This window comes from Lathamus discolor, chromosome 4 (genome assembly GCF_037157495.1).
Source record: "Lathamus discolor isolate bLatDis1 chromosome 4, bLatDis1.hap1, whole genome shotgun sequence".
Lineage (NCBI taxonomy): Eukaryota > Metazoa > Chordata > Aves > Psittaciformes > Psittacidae > Lathamus > Lathamus discolor.
Window position 1 is genome coordinate 29,887,902 of NC_088887.1, and position 27,266 is coordinate 29,915,167.

A 27,266-nucleotide genomic window follows, 5' to 3' on the forward strand; every position below is an offset into this window, starting at 1 on the left:
AAAGTAAATGTCAAGAGAGTTCTAGCTTCTGTGCTGCCTGTCACCTGAGAGAGTGAAGGAGGCGACTACAGCCCACCACAGGGAAGCTGTACTGAGAGAAATCTGAAGGGAAAAGGTAGCCCCAAAGCTTAGTCCCAGTCCTGGGGATCTAAGTCCTAGGGATTTTCTTTCTTTATTTAAGAAGGAAGCACTCTGGCCCACCACACAGTTCACGTGCTCTCTGCAGCACATGGAAGAACAAGCAGCCGTTCCACACCACTGTGATAAGCACAAAAACTCGGCTCTGGAGAAGCTAACAAAGGAGGCTAGACATGACTTGAGTTGAGAGCAGCACAAAGAAAGTTGTGTCTACAAAGCAGCAGAGGCAGGAGGTCTGATTTTGCCATGATATATCCATCAGGCACATCCTATGTCTTTATTTCACATGGGGCACACAGGTTTATTATTGGACACTGTTAAAAGGCAAATGCTAGGCTCTTCAGACGTTGCAAACTGTGCACTATCTCACCCTCAGCAAGGAAAAGGACCCCTTGAAGACCCTGAAAATGCTGATGCAGAGAACTGACAGTGGCAGAAAAACTGCTTGTTGAGACCAGCTGTTGAGACCCTTTGTTACAAAATATGACTGCTCTGCCTTAGAGATTCCTATGTTGCCTAATACAAAAGTCCCAGTTCCCAATTCTTTGCACCCAGGGCACTGGGTGACATGCACTTCAGTGAGAAGTTAGAGTACAAGGACTCACCACTCAGGGTTTCAGCAAACAAGCACAGGCAAGGACAAAAGGATGGATCCAGGAAGAGCTGGTGTTATATAGGAAATGGGGGCATCTTGTGGCCAGCTATAAAAATGTACAAGATGAGCTTGACTTTTCAGCACAAAAGCCTAACTAGGAAAAGTTCAATGAAAATTAAAAGGCGGAAAAGTGCTTCTGAAAATGTTTCATTTTAACTGCCTTTGGGAGTTTATCCCACATCTTACATGAGGTTTCTTTATCAGCCCCCACAGAGGTATTTGCAGTAAGCTGGTTTTAAGCTTTCTTGTTTACACTATTCCACTTATTATGAATATCACACTCCCCAAAGTCAGGCTAGGAGTCCAGCTTTCCCTTTCCTTACTGCATGTTCCCATCACATGAACAATGGCATTTTGCTACATCACTTTCAGTAAACATTTTAAGCAAAATGAGAGCAGCATCCAGATATGTTGAAAGGCAGGCTGTACCTCCCTGACCCTCTGCAGGCAGACATGAGTCAGCTTGGTCCTGAGCCCAAGCAAACTGTCTTTCACTGTGGTTCATTTGCTCCAGCTCAGCATCATGCTGAGCATCATGCTGAGCACGCTGCTCCTGGGTTAGCTCCAGTTTGCACCTGGTCTCATCCCAGAAGCCCCTACACTGAGTGACTGCAGCAGAGAGACATAGCTTGGGAGAAGGCTGACTTTAACACCAGTGAAATGGATTAACAGCCCTGCACCTACTCCAGCTTTTTATTCCAAATGCCCAAAACAAAACCATCTCATAGTTGCCAAAACAATTATTTTGACATTTCTGAAACCTTTACTCTGGGGAGAAAATAAAGTATTTTGACATATTCAAATGTCATTTACTTTTGACTGACAGTCAAAATTTACCTTAGCTCAGAATACTTCTGATTATCTAGAAACTATTTCTTTTTGGCCATTCCATTATTTTTTCTTGCATTTTAAATTATTAAAAAAAGAAAAAAAAAGGCAAGCAGGTATGTCCAGTATCCTCTTCTGTTTTCAAGTACAGGGCGGCATTTAGAAGCTGACAAGTAGGACCTGAGTAAGCAGGCAAGTAAGAGGAGACATGGTACAGAACCTTTCCTATCTTACAGAGGCAATGACTAGCAACCACCAAGGTGGCATCCTGCTCTTCTTCAGCCATTTCTCTTATCCCAGCACAGGTGCTTGTCCTCAGCTGGTTTAGGAAGCTAAACTAGTGGGAAACAATTCCTGTTTGCTAAGGATTAATTTTCTGCCAGCTCAGTTCTCTGAACAGGGCAGCATAGTGGGCAGGAATGCCCCTTGCCACTAGAGTGTGCCGTGGGACCAGTTAGGTCCTTTGGCTGTAATGTCAGTCCCTACCTTTAGGTGTTTTGTACTGTCCTTGTGAGTTATTTATGCATGTCAGCAAACACAAAAGTAGCCTGTGCTCCTGGCTAATTCCAGAGAGGATGATGGCTTATTCCCTCCTCCTTCCCTGCCATACATATATCCTGTGGGCAAATCCAGAGGTAAAGGCACCTCCTGAGCAGTCCAGAAGTAAGCAACTAGTTCCACAACTTGCTGTAGGCACAACTAGATGATGTGACATTCATTTGGTGATGACACACATTTCACAGCCTAACCGTGTATGCAGTCATCCTTCACTGCTATCGCAGATTACACCTTCCACCTTCCATAGCTTCCATGTATTATCTGCCCTGTGCATTCAGACTGTAATCCTGCTCACTTATACCACGGAAGTTATACACAGGGATCAATGGGATTACACCAGCACATTGTAAACGTGTATCCTCCTCCTGGTACATTGAACCCAATACCTTGGTTGCTCCCAGCAAATGCCAGTGTGCTGTCACTCAAGTCAGATGGGTTTTCCAAGCGACGTGGTGGTGACTGCATTAGTTTCTGCCCCTCTTCTATCTCAGGGTAGGTGCGCACGGTAAGACACAGTGAAGTCTGAACAAGGGCATCTTTCAGCAAAGCTGAGTCCAGATCCTCAGCAGCTTTCTTGTTAATCTCCACAATTTCATCGCCAGCTTTCAGGCCTGCAACACAGAAAGGAATAGGTAAGACTTGCACAATAAGGTTTCTCTTACCTGCAGATACCAAGGAGCTCAGCCAGGCATTTATGAAGTACCAGACAGTGTCATGTCTAGCAGTAAAGTAAACATTAATGACTACAAATGATATGGAAATTTGATAGACTTTTGCGAGATCTGTTGTCAGGCTGATACTCTAGTACCAATAGCTTGGTGCCCAGGAAATCCCTCACAACATGCCAGCAGCAAGATATCCCCGTTTTCGTTTCAATATATAAATATATACTGAAGGACAGAGTAAGGCTCCTTAAGATGATGCACACAGGACAGGGAAAGGATGGAGTAGCTCAGCCAGGGTGTATGGTGTAGGATGGCAGATAGCCTCCTCTCTGGCCCTGCCTGAATCATGTCCTAGCACACAGATCTTCAAAAGGCGTATTTTAGAGCTTGGTAAGTTAGTCGTTGTATTTTTTGCAATGTGATTTCAGGAGTTATTTATAGCGCCAGTGCTCAAGGGAAAAGGGGATCTGCAGAGGAAACAGCTGACTCCCACTTGCTTCAGGGGCAACACCGCTGTGCTAAGAGGTGACATGCAGCCCTCTGAGGTACCACGGGAAACCTGACCTTCCCCTCAGGCAGCTGGGCTTGCTCTCCAACTAACAACAGCAAGCTGGGCCAGGGTTTATGCCAAATAAGCTTTAGGGATAGGCAAGCAGCAGTGTGACAGGGCACATCGGTGCCGACAGCCACAATCACTAGAGTTGCTGCTGCAGCTCTTGTCTCCACTTGACGGTGATGCTGGTAGTCCCTGACATGCATACCCCCAGGAGCACCTCCTGTGGCACCTCCAGTGGGAACATACTCTGCAGTGGTCAGCAACCCACTAACAGGAATGGCATCACAGTCACTGTCCTGGCATTTACAGAGATGAAGGCTGGAATTTACAGGATTGAAAGAGCTGATCTGTGTGGGTGACCTGTCCTTATGCCATGCAGCCCTCTGGCTGGGCAATCATGCGAAGGATGAGTCTTGCCATCTTTAAAGCCTGGATGAAAGGCCTGACTTTATGGGTCTGAGCTACAAACAGAGCTCAGCTGTATCCTCCAGGAAACAGATTATCTATCCTTAGGTTGGACAGGGCTTTGAGCAACCTGGTCTAGTGGAAGGGGTCCCTACCCATAGAGGAGGGGCTGGAACTAGATGGTCTTTAAGGTCCCTTCCAACCCAAACCATTCTATGATTCTAGAAAGAACTGTGGAAGAGAGCAGGCTTAATAGTCTCACTCTTCTTTAGGTAAATTGAGATCTTTCTAAATGCATGTAATTGTGCCCATAAACTGTAGTGTGGCATGCTGTTCCAGAGAGAATAATATGAACTACATAGAATAACTACAAAGTAAATGGACTGTAAAATCATATTTGAAACAAGGACAAAACAAGGCAAGTCAAGCATTTCACATTATTTCATTTATTCTACTTAGTGATGCCATGTCATAATAGTAGTACATTAATATGCCTGCAACCATAAACATCGTATCTGGGGCTTCATTTACTCTTTGTAATCCTCATTTTGAATCATTTGGGATAAAGCATTGTGTCTATCATCTTGCTCAATCAAGCCCCTCAAATTCCGACAATGGTCTAGCTAATGCAGACCAACAGAAAAAATAAAAAGACAAATAATGAAAAATATTAGGAGAAAATAAAATCAAAGTTTTCTAATTGGACAAAAAATTGAGCATTAAATACTATAACTCATCTGATTAGACTTACAATAGGACATGCAGTCAAAAGCAAACATGCATGTAAGTAATAGGAGGAAGAGAATTTTCCTTCCTGCTTTTTGCTAACTCTGGCTATCTTGTCACAATATTCTTCCAAGTACTGTTCAGATAGAAGTGGCTTTTCATATTAGTTATGAAGAGTAACGTATCACTGAAAGCATGTTTTAGCATTTCAGCCCTACAGGAGGCAGTCTGTGTTCATGTATTCATTTAAACTGTTGCTCAAACATTGACTAAAAGCATAACAAGGAAACCCTGCTGAAACCCCCTTAGCTTTACCATCTCATTCTCTCTGCTCCCCACAGAAACACACAGGGTTTTATTTCCTTATGTCAGGCTGACAGAAAGCTGTCTCCCCAGCGCCCATTCATGGCTTTTTGCAGAACATCTGTTCTGTCAGCCAGGGAATCATATGGGGCTGAAGTAGGTGAGGAGGGCCAGGAAAGAGAAAGATGGTCTTTTCAGGCTTAACAGAAATACACAGCAGCCTCCAGAACCACCCACATGGTTTTACTAAGTTAGGGTTAGAGACTACAGCTGTGCAAAAACCCGGGCTCCCTGCAGCCAGAACCATTTCTCCGTCCCCTGCCCCTGCTTCTTTCTTCCCAGTTTCTAGCTGTGCAGTCTGTCCCTCCACTGTGCCACTTCTGCCACTCATTTCACTGCAACCCAAACTCCATTTGCTAGTGGGTCGGAAAACCAGCCACGTATTTCTGCCATGGCAGTTTTCTATCAGGACAGTGAGCTGAACTGGCTCAGCAGAGTGCCGAAATCAGCACAAGACAAAGGGCTCAAGCAGTCTGGGGGATACCAGCCCCCATTCCTTTCAGCAACAGCTAACTGTTGAGTAAATGCTGCAAGACACATAGCCACTAGCCAAGAAAACTCTGAAGGTGTTTCTGAGGACTCTGTGTACATTGGTTATAAAGGTTATGAAGAGATGAGAGTCTTCTCACACTTCACACTCCCCATGTTATACTTCAAAATCCAGATAGGTTTCAGCTGTCCAGCTCTCTTGACCAGCACATCCCATGACTGCACAAGCGGCAGTGCTGCCACATCGGAGAGGGCAATGAATGGTAAAAGCAGTAAGGGCACAGCAGTGTCAGGGTTGACCTCAGCTTGGGTAAGCTGCAGTTAAACCATATCCCGTTCTGCCTTGGGACGAGCTCGGCAGCCTAGTTATCTCTGCCAGTTTCTGGTCCAAGTGCTGTCATGCTTCCTGCAAAGGCTGGAAGCAAAACTAGAGGCAGTAATCCCAGTCAGAGAGAACACTATGATGACCTCCACTGTACCCAGTGACTGTCTTGAGAGGGCCCCTTCTCCCCTGTCTAGCTGCAAGGGACATGCTGACCTTGCTACATACATAGCAATTCAAAATTAGGAGGTTAACTATATAGCACAGCTGATCCAAAGAGCAGAACAGCCATGTATTTGGTACCTAAGGTTGTTCCCAAAAGACCCTGGTTCCTTTTGGACTGGCACCCTGGTTTAGTGTGTTTGTAAAGCTCCTATCTCAACAAGCTCATAGTCTATACCAGAACTAAACAAACAGTAACAAAACCACTTATAAAGTATTTTACCTTTCTTGAAAGCTAAGCCTGTCTCTTTGACACTGTTCACATACAGCCGACGAATCCCTTCTTCTTCCACAGAGGACAGAGAGAAACCTAAGGAGATACCCAGCAAAATGGTTAGAAAAAGCCAATCACTTCCAGTGTGTCCTAACAACTGCACACACTACAGGTAAAGCTGTGCTGTCCCCGCCCTGAGCAGTTAGGAATTACTCCCTTCTCCTTTCCCTTGAACCTTTACAAAGGTAAACTTACAAAATGAAAGTGGCTTTAACAAAAACATGAACTGAATTTCTTAGTTTATATATAAGTCATCTACAGCTTTAGTTGAGGATATCACAGCTGCAAAACATTGGAACAGACTTCAACTTTTCTTGCCACAAAAGGTCACTTCAAAAAGTTTTGCTGTTCGCAGACAAAAGCTGCACAGAGTGTGGTTTTTGACCCAAACCAACAAAAGCCAGGAAGTGAAGAGCTATGGCTGACATGACATCCTGAACTCAGACAAGGCATAACAGCTCCTGCTAAAGCAGAATGACAACTTTTACTTTTGCAAATTACTGGACTGGACAAGTTTGTAAAAATGACACTTTCCCTTTTTCCCTTTCTTTTCTTAGCTGTTCCTGGCACAACCTGTTATTTGCCAAGTCTCAGCTCAGCACACATTTTGTAGCTATGTTAGAGACCCACAGAATAGCCTTATAATGGAAGTACTGACGCAGCCTTAATTCAAATGGTGTGAATGGTACTGTTACATTTGGTTTTGGTGATTTTCTTGCCATTTGTGTTTGACACGGTGTAAGATAACAGTGGTAAAGGAAATACAATGTGGTTTGTTTATTTATGTTGAGAGTTATCTAAAACAGAACATTTGCCTTTCTGAAACTTCATTACTCCCTAAGTGGGTCTAGGCAACCATTTGCTCTCTCTTTTTCCAGCTAGAAAAACATTTACAAACGTCTGGGGGGAGATGCTTGTTTGACATGGATTCAGCCACCAGCCAAGAGGTGCAGATGTGCTGAGAGCCTGTTCTGACTTTAGGACTCCCTTCAGGTTGATGCTTATAGAGGAGAAGTTATTTTTTCATCCATCATTTAAAAAAAGAAAAAAAAAAAAAGAAGAAAAAGAAAGGAGGAGGAAGAATGTGGCAGCCGAGAAGCGAGGAGCATATGGTCCTTCATGACTTACTGAGCTACTTGGAATCTCTATGTGAGCTCCTCAGCCTGAATAAAATGGAATTTGTGAAGCTCACTCAACACACCAACTTTGGCAGAGAGAAAAGCTCTTGACTACACACAAGAGCAGTTGTAAAATGTAGTAGTGATTGGTTGTCATCACCACAAAGCCTACCTGGAAAACCCTTAACCAGAAGCACAGTGGAACATGCCTGGGACTACAGTTTGAGTCAGCAAAAGTTGTTACTAATACCATGACCCTTTTTGCAACTGAAATGCTGTTTTGCAGCCAATTACAATACAGTTAAAATAAGGTTGAATTGAATCTCAAGTTTTCACTGTGGCTAACTGGAGAGATTAGCACAACTTAGCAGACCCAGGCTCCCATTCTCCTCCATGAGAAGGCCTCTGCCTCCTCCAGTCTGTCAGAGCTAAGAGCATGTGTAGCTGCTCTTTAATTCACTTTTCAGTCAAAAAAAGAAAACATAAATCCTGAGCAGTAATTACTGGCAGAATGGGTGTAAGGAGCAATTACACATGTCGTCATCAGCTTTAAGAGATGAGATATGGGCAGCTGACAGCAGCCTTGAAATGGTCATCTCACAAATACATTTAACCCCTCCACAGACAGAGTATATGACCATACCCCAAGCATGGATAAACTGGTTTATTTCCACAGTTGTGATAGTGGCTGGATCTCATAAACAATTTGAAGCAGGATGCCTATCCCACTGCAATGCCATTGCCAGTGCTTTCACTGCTATGCATTAAAGCAGAGCAGGGAACTCATCCAGATGAGAAATACTTCACTCAGCTGTGCATGTATATATATGTATTTAGTTTATATATACAAATGTATAGTGTGAATGTTCACTTTCCATCTGGCTGAATTCCACAGGTGCTCCACACAAACACGTGTACAAGCACTGCATGAGAGGAAGGGCAGGAGTGGGTGGAAGTGACAGCAATTGCATAAGCTGGCATCACTGCCAAAAAGATTATCATCAAACTGCATGGACTCCGAAACACAGGTGTGAAGAGATGGGTGGTGACCCAGACAGAGCCTCTGCTTCATTGCAAAGTTTTGATGACAGGAGAACAAAAGTTTGCACCTATGAGTGCACGTGGCCTCACTGAACCAGCACAATACATGAACAAATCTGCCTCCAGAAAATTACCTCAGCCTCCTGCGATAGACATTTGCTAACAAAAATGCCAGCAACCTCCCAGTACATACAGGAGCTGGAAATTGGTGTGTCCCGATTTCTGCCCACACAATCTTTGTAAAGAGGCTGCTACCAACGAAAAAGGCAAGACTGTATGTGCCCAGGAATTAGCAACAGCATCACAGTGACACATCTAATGCTGGCAAGGTCCAACACACTGGCCAGACACTCCAGGAGTGCCTCTTACCATGGGCATACTGGTGGGAATAGAAACACTAGGAAATGTTCCCAGATGAGCTTTCCCTGAAACACTCTGCTCCATCCTCTTTAGGTAACTTGCACTCATGGTGCACTCAGGCATGATAGCAAAGCTGCTCCAAAGGCCTGCTAATGCCTGAAGGAGCAGCTCTACCTGTCCCTAGCACCAAGATCTCTTAGCTGGCCCAAAACAGCTTGCAAAGCCAGCAGATTCTCATCTGTTGTCTTTCTGTCAGGCTAGTGAGCTGAACTGGCCTGTCTTAATTGTACCTTCAGTAAAATCATTTCACCTCCCTATCTTTGATACTGTCTGTTAAGTGAAGATAACAGCACAAAGTCTACATTGTTGGGATTAACTAATAGCTGCTTGTAATGTACCTTGAAAATTCAAGGTGACTTACAAGTTTTATTATTGCTATAGCTGGAATACTAGCAACAGCAACAGGTAATGCTGCTAATAATTTTCAAAATCTCATCCATTTTCAAAATTAAGACTTTTCTAGTTCTGGGAATTTGGATATGTTTTTAAATACAAGAAGTATGAGAAGGCTTGAACAAAAAAAATCCCAAATAATCATCAGAACAAAACATCCCTTAGTGCCTGAGACATCTGCTGCAGTACCAGGTCCTGACTTCTTCCTAGCACTTGCTGAAGTGCTTGTGAGGGGCTGAGACCCAAGCACTGCCCAACCAATGAACCAATCTCAAAGGCAGCCCTGCTCACGCAAAGACTTATGCAGGTGCTTAGATGCTTGGAGACTGTGTGGTCACATTATTGATTTAGGTCCTTTTCAAAACAAAACCAGTAGCAAGAACCCTTAAGGAACCCTGTTAAAAATAACCTATGCTGAAATTTTAAAGCTCTGATCTTTGTATTACCATAGCTTGTGAATGTGCTGTCACTTTCTCTCTGGATTGTAAAAGTACATATTGGCAATACTAAATCTGTAAAGAGATTAAAAGAACTAATAACTCAAGTGAACCTAACATACAGGATGGAAAAGGGTCTCAGGAGAAACCCTAGCCTTCCTTAGCACCAAGACAGGATGAACACTTTACCTCTGCTCCTTCACACACGTGTATTTCAGCACACACTTGGCACTGTATAAACCCATAGTATCATTTCTATGATACTATAGAAATTCTGCTGCCATTCAGAGTCAAAGTAAGTTTTGCCTTTTTTTATCAATGAGAGGAAAGCCAGCTTTTTTGGGGTGCATTTAGCATTTACTCCCTCCAGGGTCAAGGCCACTGAACAGATGTCTCATACAGATGATCTTGTTTCACAGGACATGACAGTGCATTTCATGGTCTTTCCTATCTATTACTTAAAAAAAAAAATACAAGAGAAAGAGAAGGAAATGCCATCATACCCCTACCTCCTACAGTGTTTTCAGGCACAGCATAATTACTGAAGCTAGGGCCATCACTGTGCTAGTTAATATTTCTTTCATAGGCCTGCAATATTCAAACCAGTCAGTACCACTGCTTTGTAGCAGAGCTCAATATTCCAATGGCCTGCAGCTGTATAATAAGCAGTTTGGGGATTCTGAATTATTCTAGTCATTAAAACAGAATATTTGGATAAACAGTAAAAAGATGCAGACTGACTTCCTGCAGTGTAGGCTGCACAAACAACTTTAAAATATGCTACAGAATTGTAATTGCCAGACCAAAGGGCAAACTCACCAGGCTGGAAGTCTATAACATGAAATACTTGAAAGCTAAGAAATATGTCCATCCACAGATAAAGATTAGAGATTTTGCTGAAATTACACAGGGAGGACTTCCTCTGCTTTGTGCTTTATGCACAGATTTGTACAGCATGTCAGGTTCTGGCTCCAGGAGTCCATGGGGCATCCTTGAGGGCTGGGCATTCACTGGGGCCAGGCTCCCCCGGCCTCAGGAACATCAGGGCAAGATAGGGGCAAGACCTTGTGCGCCCCTGGCAGGTGAGGAAAGGGGACAAGCAACCTCTCCTGGGACAGCTGCCCATCTGCAGACCTTGAGATGCCTCCCACCCACAGCAATGCTCCTGGCTGCACCTCTGCTATCACGCTTGGTGGAAGGTGGAAACTTCTAGCTTGCTAGCAGTGGCAAGCCACAGAGCAGCCCTCTCCCAAACCCCACTGCAGGGCCACCATGAATGGCACAATGCAGGCATTCATGTAGGATGTGACAACTGGCAAGGGATGCTGTTTTCCACAAGTGCTCAGTTGCACAGCCTCTGTAGGTGGTGTTTTGAGAAACTGCAAGAACAAGAAAACAGTTGTCCTTTCTGCCACTGCAGCTCTCATCAAAGAGATGCACATCCTACAGCTCAAGTACCAGGAAGAAGAGTGTCAGTGCACTACAAATAAAGCTGTCCTGCTTCAGGGCAGGGGGGCAAGCTTTCTGTGGCACAGGCATCAGATGTGCTTTTTTTATTGTGCTCAACAGACTTTACAGGTATATCAGTGAACAGCAAGCAAGAACCTGCCCACAGTAGAAATGACTTGCTAGAAAAATAAAAACAAATCAAGGAGAAACTCACCATAAATGTCGGAGGATGCATCAGACTTCTCTATTTGAATGTGCTGTGTAATTTTCTGACAGATTTCTATTTCTTTGTACAGCTGAATAGAAAAAAACAAAGCGAAACACAAAAACGTTAGTGTGGGAGGAAACATCAAATGTAGTAATTTTGAACAGATTTTTTTTTTAATTACAAGCAGCAGAAATGGACTGTGATCATTATTTATCACACAGTTTTTCTCCACATGTGTGCAATGTATTAGTAGTGTCACTAAGCTTTAATGTTAGAACAGTTAAAGAGGAGGCAGCAGTGTTTTACTACCACCATCGTAAAAGCAAGGATACATCTATTTCACTCGGTCAATACCATTTTGAGAGCACAAGAAACAGACCTCCTATTCCTGTTTTCACATTTTATGGGTAACAATCATCTAACACTTTTATATTATTTTGATTAATACATTGCAGGAATTCAATTTTTCAATAGCATTAAAATCACAAGGAGGGATTTTCTTTCTTAAACACATTTCTTAATTATTAGAACACTATCAGATGTGATATGCAGCTCTTTCTTAGCATGAAATTTCACTTGTAACACATTTATGTTTATTTGTACAGAGAAAAGCCCCAAAAGTCTTTGAAATGGTCATTAACATCCTTCCTGGGAGACCAGCACAAATTTACACCTAGGTAATAACCCAGAAGCCTACACACACAAGTGTAATTTACTCTGCCTTTCAGGAGTGAAGGACCCCTCAGCAGCGAAATCCCACTTTTCTAGACTAAGTTAGATATTTAGAGACTCTGAACTAACATTCTGGGGAGTCAGCCCTGACTTATTCCTCATAAGACTGCCTTGACACACTGGAAACCCCTGGCTCATCACAAGATTGAAGCTGGTTTTTCCGTATCACAGGCTAGCACTGAAGTAACAAACCGTCCTTTTGTCCTTGGAAAAAAATCATACCTATAGGTGAATGAGCCCACATGTAAATACTAATTTTGTTTACATGCTGGTATGAATGTGTAAAAAAGCAATTCACAATAACTAACATTTTGAAACTAAGTGACATCAGTGTTTGGACTGAAGTATTTAAAGTATTTCTTTAAAAGAGTAACTCATCAGCAGTTTCCTTATAAAAATACAATTTTATCTGCTGCATATATCAACACTTACATATCTGTTTAACTGCAAATATTAAGTATTACAGAACAGCTCAATACCCATTTAAATAGTTGTATATAGTAAAATAGAATGTAAAATTAAATAAAGATGCCATGCTAGCGATATTTTTAAAATGCGGCTTTCAAATACAGGAATGTATTGTCCAGAACCTGAAAAAAAAGCTCAAATGATATTTACAAAGATCTCAGCATGATTTTAGCAAGGGTTTTAAAAAGAGAAGAAAGAAAAAAGGAGCAAAAATACCAGTATTTTCAGAACAAAACTTGTGTTTGATACCTGCAGTCGTCTAAACTGAGCGTGCAGGACCAGAAGCAAGGAGGACAGCTGACAAGCTCTCACAGGAATACAGGAGCCACTTCTTGCCTGCACCCCAAAGCACTGTTCTCAAGCAAGAACCTCTGCTGAGTGGGAGGCAAATAACTGGGGTACACAGACTGCAGCTGAGCTGCCCAAACCAGACAGCCAGTCTGACAGCCCTTTCTGTGCCCCATAGACCCTCTGTGCCCACACCAAAGGCAGGCAGCATATCTGGGATATGGTGGCTAACACCATGAAGCTGCCAGCCTCTTGGGCACCATGGGCAGGTGGGGGAAACTCCCTTCAAACCTGCTGTGGGGCTCTGAGCTCTGCGCGGAGATGTTTGATAGTGATACCAGAGCGATTATCTCAGGGGTTCTGCTATGCACTGTGGAGTGACCAAGGACAGGATTTCTTCCTGACAGCAGCAGCATTGCCCCTCCAGTGTGACTCTGGTTCCTCATAGTGTTTCTGACAGCAGCTTTGGGATAGTAGTAAGTAGTATTGGGGGTTTGTTGGATTTGGGGGCTTTTCCCCTCAAAATTTTCTCTTCCTTGCCCTTTTTTCCTCTACCATTTTTGGTCTTGTCCCAGCACCCTGTCCCAGGGACACCTTTTCCAGCATCCCCAGTGCCTTCACCCCAGTCTCATCCTAACTGCCAGATTTTCAGGGAGGTCTTCAATTTCCTGCTTCCATCTAAAAGTGCCATCCTACCTAAAGTGAAAAGTCTGGCATGTCAGGCTTCAGACAAAACACTCCAACACTTTGATTACAATAAAAGGTGCTTAAAAGTGTAACTCCCTGGTACAGAACCTAATATTAAATACTCTTCCCTGAGCCTTTCATAACTTTTTTAGCATATAAACTGAGCTTGTGAATTTTTGAAAGACTGTCAGGACACAAATGTCACCATTAATATTTTGGAGAGGAATGGAATATGGATATTTAATCTCTATTTCTTATTTAAATATATCTGATACATTCTGCAAGGACTATCTTCCTAAGAAATCACTTTTCTACAGTAATGTATGTCTCTAAAAGCATTTTAGTAGATGGAAGACAGCTCTAGCAAGGTGACATCGACATGAGACAATATTATGAACAGGAAACTACAGAATTAGAGGCGTTTTATCATATTGCACCAGAATCATTTAATTAAATACTTAAGCAAAGTAACTCAAATTTGCTCATGAAACAAGTACACACACACAAACATATAAATGTGTGCTGTTTTAATGTTACTGCATCAGATATAACCTTGGAGCACCTATCTATATTAGAATCTTAAAGCACGTACAGAGTCCCACTGACAGTGGAGTTTTGGTTTAATATCATTTTTTCAGGAAAAGCTGTAACTGATGACTATGTCAATCCTACATCCTCTCAACGTAAGTCACCAAAGTCCACCCATGCAGTGAAAGCTAAAATCTGTCTCCTCTGAGTTTCTGTTTCCCCCAACTACATTTCACGTCCCAGTCTCAGTGCTCCAGCAGTTAGCGCTTTCTCACTCTTTTCTTTTTTGTTGACAGTGTTAATGGCAAATCCCGGAACTTCTTTGCAAAATGAACAAAAAGTATCCATAACCGGTAATGTTTACTTTTTATACATAAAACAGCCACCCATGAAAAGGACTTTAAAAAGCTTTACAGTGTGCATGTGTAGAATCATAGACTTAAAGCATGACACTAATTCTGTTTGGTCGCTGGGGGTTTTTTTTAATCTCTCATTTCAAAATTCCTTTGAAGTCTGGTTTTGAGATGAATGATATAAAAACATCCAACTGAAGTAATTAGGAAAGTCTCTTTTCACATCTAACTCCAGAGCTTTTTAACCTCAACGTTTGTCTTCCCATTGAGGAAAAAAAACAACCGACAACAAAAAAACCAAACCCAACACCCAAACAAACAACAATAAAAACCCAACTTCTTGTGCACTTCCCCCCTCTTCAAAAATCAGGCAAAGTGATCTGAACAAGAAATGCTCGGGCCTCAATGGTATGTCTTTAAAACCACCAGGGACAATGTGAACAACAGGAAGAGGCAACCTTGAGAGAAATTAAGCTTAAATGGATGTTACAGTGACTTTCACATATTACCTGTGGCCATTCTTCCTCTCTCTCCTCCAGACAGACACGTGCATGCACAAATGTAAGCTAAACACCAACTCTCTCCTCAAGATTAAATGTTTGGAGAGATTACTGTAGACCAATTTGCTATGGTCTGCAAAGCACTGTAACTGCAAGTTAAAAAGCATAGCCCTGTGAATTACAAATGTCAGATAAACACTAATTAATACTGTCCTACCAAGTGTCATTTCATTTTGCTCAGTTGGTAGCATTACCAGTTCATAGATATCCTCTTCTGGCTTTGGTACATAAAATTGGATCTGATTTTCAATCAGGAATTTAAGACGCAGGTAGTGAGCAGAGTAATCCAGCTGGTGTGTCTGCAAGAAATGGAGAACAGGCTTTAGAAGAGAAAAGCAATGGCTCACATCATCTATACTTAGAGAACAGCCTGACACTCAGGAATGAAAATACCCCACACTGTCTTTCACAAAAGGCCCATGATCTCCTAACCTGAACTTCATCTTCTTTCCCAGGAATAAGTGTTCATTCACCCACTGTCCAGGGTGTCAAGGGCAATGCTGGTACTCTAAGCAGTCTCTTTGGTTCTGCTTATCTGGCAGTTCCACTCCCTCCCATGCTATTGCAGAAATAAGTAAACACTATTACTGCAGAAGACTCGGAACATACCTTTGTATACAAAGGGCATTCAAAATTGCAAGGAGGACAATAAATGCTCTGCTAACAGAAATATGTAACTTGAAAGTTTTTGGGTTTGGGTTTTTTAGCATCATAATTAACTAAGTATGATGTGGTAAATTTCAAGCAAGGTTTATTTATATATGTATATTTATATATATATATATAAAAAAATAATAAAAAAAAAATCTGTATGTCCTCTAAATTCAAAGCAGCTTGGGATACACAGACTTTGTAAGGCTAAAAGAAGCCAAGAGCTGCATCCTGGATTACATCCCAGTGGAAACAGGTCACATCATTTTAATGAATTAGTTATAATTAGCTGAGGATGTGGCATTTGGTCTGGGAGATGTTAATGACCTTTTCTCAGCACGATTAATAAGCTCGATTTAAGCAGAGGTTAATGCAGTGTGTAATCAAAACACATTAGAATTATGATAAACACAAAGGATGTCATTCAGAAGTTATTTTCAAAACTTCCTAAACTGTTGACTAAAGCTGGTTAAAAGCCCCAAAGTGATTCACAAATACAAGAGGTAAATTCTCCTCACTGTCAGTTCTGGAATTCTATTATTATATGCTTTTATACACTAGCTTTTTCATTTTATCTGAGCAAATTACCACAATTTCCTAGGTGGCACTTAAAAACAGTGGCTCATCTGAAAATTCATGCAAGAATGTCATTATTGCCTATTTATTGTGTTTTTTTAAAGCCTTGATTATCCAGTTCAAGCCAAGAGGATGATACACCGGCAGTCAGCTGACTGATCACACAGCATAGATGATGAGTAATGTACACTGAGTGACCTGCAGAAAAGATCACACGCTGACCTAGCAAACCCTTCAGCAAATACTCAGAGAACAGCGAACAGTTTTGAAAGGCTAGATTAGCCCGTGAATAAAAAAGAGCTATGGATAAGAAGGAAAAAATGAGACAGATATATTACTGCACTCCATGAAGTGCTACGTTCAAATATGTCCAAGTCAAAGACCAAATTACCCTTATTTGAAATGCAGTATGTGAAATGGAATAACCTCCGTAATCTGGACAAATACCTAGTTAATTAAATAAAGAATTTGAAACCCATCAAGAGACAGAATAAGAAGAGCTGAATGATCCTTGCCTTCTCCCCCTTTTTTTCCCTTTTGATAAGCATTTTGTATGCTTTGGTCGTTGTTCACTGTTTTCAGTAGTTTCCTCTTTCACATGGGCACATGTACAAACACCCCAGAAATTAAAGGGAAGCAGAGCTGGCTTTAATGATTCAGAAATTATACAGAGGAATCCTAGATGAGTTTCTGGTCACATTAGTTTACTATCCCTAGACACAAACTGAAGAGTGCCTTGCACACCAATTAAACAAAAACATACAGAGGAGGCATAAATCCATGGACTGCACCACACCCCGTGTCTAGAGGGAGGCCTGTGATAAGTCTCTCTGAAAGTCTATGAAATTCTTGATCCATTTACAGCAAAGCGAGTGGGGGAAAATACGTATGTGGAAAAACCATACTAGCAGAAAAAGGAGCCAGGCAATCTGGCAGCCTCCTCCTGCCATCATGGTGTATCCTCTCATGATCTCCTGTGCTGAAGCTCCCATGTGTGTGCTGCATGAAATGCAGCACCAATGGCCACACGGATCAGCCCGGTCTATGCTGACAATCTACATGTCAACTGAAGCCCAGAGCTGGGAAAGAGACCCCAGCCGCAGTCAGGTATTCGTGTCACTTCAAACAGTGACTCCAAAAACCCTCCCCTTGCAGAGCAGACCCAAAGGGATGCTTTCCAGCCTGCCCCAGGCCAGCAGAAAATCACAACCTGTTGCAGAGGGACACTAATATATCCAGTCTGGAGCCTCTAGCCACAGGGCACAGACTAGGAGCTGTCTTAGCCACACAGACAGGGCTGGGAGCCCTGCTCAGCTACCCCTGCTTAGCACCCCCAGGCTCCCAGTGGGGTCAGGGGACCCCACTAGCAGGGCTGGGGCACCCCATCACTGCCAGTTCAGAGGCACCCCCTGCCCTGGGGCAGGGGCAGGGTGTGCTCACACCAGCCTGCAACCTGCTCTGCAGGCTGAACCCTGATAGCATCTTACAAGAGCAGCCTTCCTGTAAGGGGTGGATTAATCTGCCACCCCAGCGGTCAATGACAGGTCTTCTGCCTGCTTTGATATGAGACTGCATCAGGTGTGGAGGTGACTGTCGACACCTCCATGTTCACGCCTGTCCTTGCAGGGAGATTTGCTTACCAGAAAATTGTGTTTGCTGGCCATTTTAGAGAGCAAGAGAAGCTAAACACAGGATGACCAATGCTGTACTGATGCCTTGAACTATGTCAGAGCACAGCATTGTCTGAAGAGGTCACTGGATAAAGCTCACATATATTTTAAGGCACTTATTTCTTCCAGGAAACATTATCAGCCAAGGCGGATGCCATTCATTCACTACATTGCAATCCCATCCAAGTCAGGCAATGAGAGTCATCATCGTTAAAGCTGTGGTGGTGCAGCAGCTGAGCCACACTATTTAGTTAATTAACATTCGTATAGCTGCAGGAAGGCCTTGAATATCTCAAAATTTTACATTAGTTAAACTGTTTCAAATAGGGGTATGATTTTCCAGTGAGGTGAAAGGAAAAAGCCCTCTTTAAGTGAACATAGCCAGTTTGCTCTAAAAGCCATACCATTAACCCACTTTTTCTGTTGCTGGTCTAGCTACATCCAGATGTGGGAAGGTGGGAGCAGAAACAAGGCAGCTTTAATGATACTAATATCCTTTTGAGACCACCCCAAATAGCTTTTAGCAGTCCAAATAAGCTTCTTGGTTTATTTATTTCTCTCCTAATAACTCTGTCTATGTCTGGACTAAATTAAGCAGCTAACCCAATTTAAAGCAGAACCCGACAGCTCTTGAAGAAGAATTTATAGCCTGGGGTGTGATCCGATTCAACAGGCTCTGCGTAGTGTAGCGGGTCAGCACACAACCCAAACTATTAATCCATTTCATCTCCCTTCTAGTGAAGTGAGGGAAAAACATATTCTTTCAGCTTGGTGGGGGAGGCCTTCATTGGCACTGAAATGACAGCATCCTGGAAACATGCTAGCCATCCCACTGTATTACTCCAGCTTCACACTTGTGTGTGTGGCCTGAACTTTTTCAGCAGGAAAACACCAGCTCAAAATCAAAGTAAGCCCGTAGAGCATCAGGCTTAAGTAACTTCTCAAGAGACTTTGAGCACAGGTCCAGAGACCAGGGGAAATCTGCTTCTCGCCCCTCATGCAGGTCTATTTGAAAAATGTGAATTGTGAGCTGGTGCTTTGTTCACTTCTCGCGTTTTATCCAGTTCAGTCAAAAGACTAAATGCTACATAGTCCTCTATGTTTGATTTTTGGTGTTATTCTCTCCATACTGGGTCTGCCTAAGCTCGTATACAGTGTGTGTGTTTCTACTCAAGACATAGAGTTACGTAAATGTTAGTAACCATATGCACACATTCACACTGATAAGTATTATCCATAGGAAACAGTTTAATGCACATACACTGATCTTTCTACTTCCAAGTGATGTTCTGACTTTCCTACCTTCCAAGTGATGTTATTAGTTAAATCTTAGGAAAAATCTTTAAGAAACCACTTTAAAATATGCTTTAAACTCTCCTCCCACCAATGTTGAATCATAAGTGTCACAAAACAGCCTCCAAAATCTAACTCGCTGTATAACAAGTAGCAATGTTAGTATAAGAACACATTTTCTATAATGACTTGAGTGCACTTAATGTTCTCCAAAAGAATAATCAAGCTCAGTTTAATAGCACATATAGATTTAACCACATGTACAGACATGAAGAGGGTTATATGAAATGTAATCTTGAAATGTTTACTGTACCAGAACTTGACTGGTTCTCAGATGGCAGATGGCAAACTGATGTGAAATGGTGTGGATCAGATATTAAAGGGGAAAAAATAAGCTGAATTCAAGAGACAGAAGAAAGAGACTGATTATTAAATGCTACAGGAAAGAAGGCATCCATCAGTGTTTTCCAGACCGAAAATTTACAGAAAGGAAAGAAACAGATAGCTCGTTCTTTAAAAAAACCACGCACCCACCTCCCCTTTTCCTTATACACCACCACCCACAACAATGAAACACAGCGAGAGACCAGATTCTCAGCAGGCACCTACTAAAACCAGTGGAGCTATACCAATTTACTCCAGCTAAGGATCTGGCCCACTGAGTTAATCACTCTTACCCAAAGGAAAATATAAATCCTAAAATAAATCATTACTAATTATGTGTCATCCAGCTTCCCTATTATGTCTCTCTCCAAAAATGTCATCTTTTCCTGAATACAATGAAGAGCTTTCGCAAGCTGCAGCACTCTTTAATGGTGCACCTTGCAGAGAGACGAGCATGCTGTATAATTATTGGAAACAAATGCCTTTCTCTCACTTTCCCTCTGTTTTGAAGCACATGCAACATGTTCTGAAAGTCCTCAAAGTTAAGCTTTTAATAGTAATAAATGTTTTCTTTCCTTTTGCTGTTGTTGTTGTAGAAAAGAGGACTCACTTTTCAGAACAGCACGTGACAGGAGTTGGGAGTAGCTTGCAGTCAGCCGATTAGCAGAAAACATATATTATGTAGCTGCCAGAACTGAAAGCTTGTATTTAATTTGTCAAACTTTCAACTTTTCTGCTGAGATATAACTCTCTTAATGGCCAAATATCTGATACTTCATCTTGCAAAGAAATCCAGGTGGTTTTTCACCCACACCCCCCAAACCGCAGATAAAAGCTTTGCTCTCTCCTCCTTCCTGCCACCTACACCTACACAAGGTGAGTCTGACTCTGCAGTGCAGACAGCAAACACAGGCATCTTCTCCTACTCCTGGAGCTGCTGTTTTCTCCATGTACTCCTACCCCAGGGGTAGGAAGGCGAGGGGGGAGGGAAGGGGGGAGGAAGCAGCATGGTGATAGGAAGGAGGAACAGTACCTGGAAACAGGACAACTTGGCACCTGGGAAAGGGTGAGATCACCCCGCCTGCCTGGCAGAGGAGGGAGCAGGCATGGGAGAGCTTGGCAGAGGTGTGGGAACCGGGGTGGTCAGGCAAGGACAGGGCAACTGCACTACCATGCTCTGGGGTGGCCAATGAAAGGAAGCGGGCTAAGGGCCATGATGTTGGGGAGCAGGAGAAGGGTCCTGCACACAGCTTGGTCTCCAGTGGAGGGGAAGTGGGTGGGTGGCAGCAAAGTCAGGGTGTAAAAGCACAGCAGCCAAAGTGGAAAGGCAAAAACTAGTCTGCCTTCCTCTCCCTAGAACCATGCCAAGATTAGTTCAGCTGTAGGATTTTTCTTGCGTGGTGCTAGCACGAAAATTTCAATGTAACTCATGTTTTTCACCTAACATACAACTGATTTTCCAACATAGTGCAGTCTCAGCACTGGCATATAAGATCACTGTGAGGTTCAACTGAAAGGGCTCAGGATTGTAGACTCTTCACATGGCTCCAGGGCATGCTCACAGCCTTTACCTTGCAAATCATTTCCAGCACATCTCGTGTAGTGTCCCCAGGACGGATGACTGTCAGAACAGGCTGGTTGTTCGGCAGGCAAAACCAAGATGGCGTGAAATACTCATGAACCCAAATATCACAGTCGGGATTGTGCTGGTGGACACTGCTCAGTGCCACTTCTTTTTCTCTCTAAACAGACAAAATCCATTATGACTCTACTAGCCAAATACAATCTCCTTTTTTCATCAATAACAAGTGTAAGGAACATTATATGCTGTATCAAAAAAGCCCTCTTATGGAGAAGACATTTTATTCATAAGCCTAGACTGAGGCTTGTCTGGGCAAGAAACTTTGCAGCTTTACCTGAGCAGTACAAAGTGTGCCTTCCCATGCCACCCACACAGCTACAGTGGTTAAATGTGCTTTTCCTGGGATTTCACCCTATGGCTGTTAGGAACTAGGAATACAAGAAATAATAGTGATAAAAAGAGATTTAAAATTAAAACTTCAATGCACTGTGTTTCTGGGTAAACCAATCCAAAGCCAACAAAACTGTTGTAGATACTACAGTTCCTGTAGCTGTAAATGGCAAAATAGCAAATCTTAGTATTTCTTCTGAATTTACTGCCTTTTACACAGCCAAGGTGCATTCCAAGCTATAAATCCCCAGGAAGTGATGGAACTGCAGAATCTCTGCTGCAAGTGGGCTCATGCAGCTAAACCCATATTCACTACATGAAAAATGTGCGTCTTAGCACTGTCTTAACGCTGTTTTATAGCTGACTTTTTTTCGGGAAAAGCGAAAACAGTTGTAATTGTAGCTGCAAAAGCAGAAGTGCATGAGAAGAAAACAAAAAGCTTCACTTCATAGTTGTGCCAACCCTTGATTATGACAACCCCATATGGCCACCACAAGGAGCCATTTCCCAGAACCAGTGAGTCCAGGTCCTCCAGCATTTCCCTGGCTTGCAGAGCTAACACCCCTCTGGGTCTGGCACCTCCAGCTGCAATGCCACACAGTGAGCCCTTTTGAGCATGGGCAACTAGCTCAAACCTTCCCAGAGTGGCTACAAGCACTACAGCAGGTAGGGCTTGTAGCGTCCTCTCCCAGTGGCTCTGCATCCCTTCTTGCATCCCACAGACAATGCTGTATTTAGGCTGGCTGCAAATGGGGGCGAGGGAGACAGCTGGAGAGCTGGTGTTTTACCTTGCCATCTGGAACTGTATCGTCAAAGATGCCTTCAAGGGATTTCTTTACTGAATCAACTCCTTCACCAAACACCTGAGGAACAACAGAGAGACTGTGCTTTAAAACATGAAACCTGAACATCTGCACCATTTGCAGCACACGCTAAGGGAAGAACATGGTATCTAACATCTAGCATGAAAATCAAAACACAGAAAAGAAAAATATCAGCTTGTTCAAAGGGAAAGGGGGGTGAAGGATAAGCTAGCGATGGGGCACCATGCTGAAAGACTGGAGGCCAGTTCTGCTTAGTGGTCTGTCACTGACTTACTTGGTGGAGCAGGACAAACTTTATCTCCTTTTGTGCTCAGTTTCTCCACTTATAATGTGGGGGAAATGAGCGCTTCTCCACCTCTGCTAAGGCTGAGAAATCAGAAAAAGGGCTCCACTTCTGGCTGGTTTTGTAATAAATCAGCTTCTAAAATGTCCTCAGCAAACATTCAAGTACCGCAAGTCAGCATAACCCTTCTCTAATGAAATAAGAGTTGGTAACCCAGTACAAGCCAGAGCCAAAATCAATAGGACTCCATGCAGGAGGAACGACAGGATAGGAATATTTACAGGATCCACCCCAACTCAGCACAGGACTGCATCAGACAGGCCAAGAGGTTTGTTACTGCAGCAGAGGTTATAATTAAAACTGAAAAAGTTTTATAGCTCCACATCAGGACAGCTTTATGATCAAGTTGCTGGGTTTGGCTGTTAACTATTCTGTACCTAACATGAAGCAGGAACTTTGCAGGATGAGAGAAGGACGCTGCTGATTAGGGGTTTACAGTTTACTGCCTCAAATTGGCAACACTTTGCATGCTACTACACATGAGCAGGGAAAATAGGTTCAGGCACTACATTTTGCTACTTTCTCAAAACTCTACTTCTTCTTTGGTTCTCTCCAGTATGACTTTTCCTTAACCTGGAACAAAATCCCTTTTGATGCCTATGCTTATTGAGTGAGGGTGACAGGGGTGGGGGAGGAGGAAGGAAGTGTGAAGAATGCATTTATCCCCACTGAAAGAAAAAAAAGATTGAGTTCAGGGAAAAAGAAAACGGGTCTGAAGACACAGTGTGGGCAGGATCTTAGGTCAGGACAAGGGACTGAGCTTGATTTGGGGAAAGAAAGTACAAAGCAACAGGGATACCACAGAACCAGCGCAAAGAATTAGGAATGTGCTCACAGAGGCATCTGTTGCTTCCCTGCAAAACCCTGAGCTTTTGATCAGCCAGTAAATATTAGGCGAACTTTTACTGTCTCACTAAAAACAAGCTGAACAATTTTGCAGCATTCATCCTCTGCTAAACAAAACAAACACCCACTGCTCCTCTAACAGAAGGAAGAAAAAAATCACAGGGCACAGAACAACATGTGTCCCAGTCTTTCTCCCCTCAAAAAGTGAAAGAAGAGAAAGAAAATAAAAGCCTACATTTCCTGCAATTAGATGAGGTATGGCTCTCAAAAGCTGAAAGCTATAATTAGGGATGTTTGGAGAGAATAACAGGGAAGCACCTTCCCACCACACTGAAACACATTTTCTAGAGAAATATCTGGGCAAAGCTGAGTGGAAACATTTCAGCTTTTGCTCTTTTAAAAGTATGAAGCAAAACAGGGACTGTCCCGACTAAATGAAAGGCTTTTTGTCACTTTAGGAAGTTTTCCTCAAACTCCGCTACATGTATGTTTGTATTCTACAAACTCATAATTTTAAGAAACAAAAACTTATGCACTTTTTTTCTTTGCTTCCAAAGTTGTATCTGTTTTACACTACTGCTTTGTTGTTTCTGGGTTTAGGGAAAGTGCCTGAGAAAACGAAGCGACAGAAATGCAGCAACAGGAGAAATGCAACCAATTCAGCCAAAGAAGGTGTGAACACCAAACCTTTGATGGGAGGCGCTGTATTCCTATCTGTAACTACAGTCACTGATTTTTTAAGAGGATGTGAAATGAGATGACTATACACCATGGAAGATTAAACAAACAAGGTTAAAGTTGCATATGTAAGTGCTTGATGCAAGTGACTCTTTGCATAAGCTTCATTCTGCATGCTATTGAATAAGCCTTGAAAAATCCAATATCACAGACTTCCACACACTTACCTGATTAATGCTTGGCCTCCCTTGCTTTTTCTTTGAGGTAGTATCCAGCCCCCAAAGAGAAGAAAACCTGCTTCTTCGTTTACTGGCAGACCTGGACATGGCCTGTGTCCTTCTCCTCACTCCGGACTCCCCTGTGCGAGCCGCCACCTGTCAATGCCACATGGTTTTAGAATCAAAGGTTGCAGCATCCTACCACACCATGGCTTACATAACCTAACAAACAGTGAAATCTGGCTTGGAAAAAAAAAGGCAAATACTATGGCAGCAATGTGTACTCACAACAGGGACAATGGTGATGCTGCCAGGCTACTTCCTTCTCACTGCAATTTAGCTCACTTCCTCCAACTTCAAACACCAAAAACTAAAACACACAGTACCACCCCTCCACCCCCCATTTTCTGGCATTTAATCTGAGATATTCTGAAGCATCACAAAGCAAAGCCTCAGCACCAGTAAGGAGTTTGGGGCTTGGTTTTTGTTTTATTTTTCTTTCTCTTTCCTAACATATTTTCAAAGCTGGCCACATGAAACCTGAGACTTCCACATTTATCTGTTGCTTCTGAAAAGCTTGGGCTTTCTTTTTGCTCTTTCCTGTGGAAGCACTCTGAGCATCCAGGAACTGACTCATAACTGATACAAGGCAAGATAAAGGCTTGCAAATAGGTCAAGGTATTTCAAACCTGTACTTCCTTAAAGATAGTAACATTTGAAGGGGTGAGCAAAGCACAGGAAGGAAAAAAGTGAGCTGAAATGACCCGTTTGATTAGAGCGATGTTAACTGCTTGGGTACTTGAAAAATGGCCTGTGGCAACCCCTTTGGAGGGAAAAGATATTTGCCTTTACTAAGACCAAATATCTGGGGAGTGTTTTCCAAGTGAGGAAGCTCTCATAAAAATTAGTGCAACATTAGTCAGAGGTGAAGTGTTTAGGCCAAAGTTTAAGCAGATTTCTCATGTGGAGGTGGCCTCAGGATAGCGAGCTCCTCTCTTGCGAGAAAGGGAGCGGTAGGAGATGGCAGGTATGAACGGGAGCGCAAGGCAAAGCTAGACAGACAGACAGACCGACCCACCCTGCCTACTTGGCCATATGCTTCCTGGAACACCTTTGTACTGGATTCCCACAGCCGAAACTAGCAAAATGTGATTGTCGTTTGGCAACCCCAGTGGGAACACCCAAATCTCTGAGTGACGCCCTAAGCTACAGAGCTGAGAAACTGGTTGTTTGGGTGCAACAGACACAAAAGCCCATATAAAGACAAGATGAACAAAAGGCTTGCTTGTGTACCCAGAGAAATGGTGCTGTGTGAGTAATGGTGATTCTCCTTAGGAACCATGGAGAAATCAAGCAAAAGTGGAACTTAAACACTACTGGAAGTGTCTCAGTTTCCACAGCCTGGACTTGAGAGATGTTTCTTAGCTGAACCTGGGACGTTTGTGCAGAGGCAGCTGAGAGACTTTGCACATCTTCTGACTAATATACTGGCAAACACCTTCGTGAGAGCTAGGGGTGCCACTCTTCACCATGCAGCACCCAGCTCAAGTCTGAGACTCACTGCACCATCTCCACGTGATTGAGGGCAAAGGAGGACACGAGTGTTTGCTTAAAAAAGAAGAAAGCACGTGTCTTTTCCAACACAACATATTCAAAACATATTTTTTTTCACTTGGCTCTCAAGAGACACCAGCATGAAGAGGCAGACTGTTTTTCAAACTCAGTGCTTTGCTAGATGCAAAAAAATAAGCATAAATGCAAATTACAGCCCGCCACTTAAAAAAATACATAAATCCACCAGCAATTATCAGGATGATGAAGCTAATCTTTTCATATATGAAAGAATAAAACCGCCCCTGTCTGAATTACAGCTCTTGATTCAATTGAAGGGTACAGCTGACATCCACAAGACAAGAAGTGAAGCTCAGCTATTTCTGTGAAGTTCCAGGAGTCCAAGCTGAAACTACAGGAACTTGATTTAAATTTATTTAAAAAACACCACTTTGCCATACATTTCCCTGTATTTTTCAGAGCTGGGTAGTTATTTTAGTTTAAACAACCATTTGAAGCATTATTTGCCATGCCACAAGTAGCAGAGAAGAATGGTTCCCTTCCCTTGTGGAGCATCAGGTGTTGATCACTGGAGACTGGATATTAGACTAATTGGTAAGTAGTTTTATCCATATGGTAGAAAACAAGCCATGCTCAAAAAGGTCTAAGCCAACACATGCTGAGGGGCTCGGAAAGACTCACATTGACTTGACAGGACTTTTGGATCAAACCCATGTACACGAACATTAGAGATGAACCTGCCCTTGTAACAGGAAGATCTGTTTATAGAGAGCATGTTTAGAGTGCAGATTTAGGAATTCAAAATCACATGTTTAGGAGAAACATAGTTCTTCCACTTCCGTAAGGCCATTAAAAAGCATTTGCTTTTTAATCTATGCCCAGGACACACACCCTTGCAGGAAGTACAACATTTTGCACACTAAGGTAAGGGTTCACCCTCCAGGCACAGACTACTGTTTGCTGTCGTGATCTCTGCATTGGACACGTGCAGCGATTTGCAGGTTGGCAAATCCAGCCCCTGGCCTCTGTTCAAACTTACCAGTGCATGAAAGGATGAGACTGAAAAGATCCCAAGACGGCCCATTGCAACTTTCGTTGGACGGCTGGCAAAAGCAAGCAACCTTTTAGGGTTTGGGAGCTCCCCTCCTTGGAGACTAGCCAAGTAACAGCGGTACCGAAATAGGTCCATCTGGAACTGTTCAAGGTTTTGTTCCCAAACGAAGATCTGTGCACAGTGAAGATTGAGGAGCAAGATGCACAGGAAGAGAAGGGGAAAGGAGGAAAAATAAGGGGGTAAATACCTTGACAAATTCTACTGTTCCCAGTAACACACCTTTTTCATCAATGCTCAAAAAA

At 42.8% G+C, this 27,266-nt stretch overlaps 1 protein-coding gene across 4 annotated transcripts in view; it reads right to left on the reverse strand.

Annotated features, from left to right (window-relative positions):
- TIAM1 (TIAM Rac1 associated GEF 1) overlaps positions 1 to 27,266 on the reverse strand; it is a 194,867-nt gene that overhangs the window by 32,961 nt on the left and 134,640 nt on the right. For all 4 annotated transcript variants that reach the window (XM_065676795.1, XM_065676794.1, XM_065676793.1 and 1 more), the window contains 8 exons: positions 26,950 to 27,135; positions 24,348 to 24,494; positions 22,218 to 22,292; positions 21,029 to 21,199; positions 15,078 to 15,182; positions 11,274 to 11,355; positions 6,151 to 6,237; positions 2,566 to 2,790 (listed from right to left, as the gene is read on the reverse strand). In XM_065676795.1, coding sequence (XP_065532867.1) covers positions 2,566 to 2,790; positions 6,151 to 6,237; positions 11,274 to 11,355; positions 15,078 to 15,182; positions 21,029 to 21,199; positions 22,218 to 22,292; positions 24,348 to 24,494; positions 26,950 to 27,135 — 1,078 coding nt within the window. The remainder of the gene's footprint in view (positions 1 to 2,565; positions 2,791 to 6,150; positions 6,238 to 11,273; positions 11,356 to 15,077; positions 15,183 to 21,028; positions 21,200 to 22,217; positions 22,293 to 24,347; positions 24,495 to 26,949; positions 27,136 to 27,266) is intronic.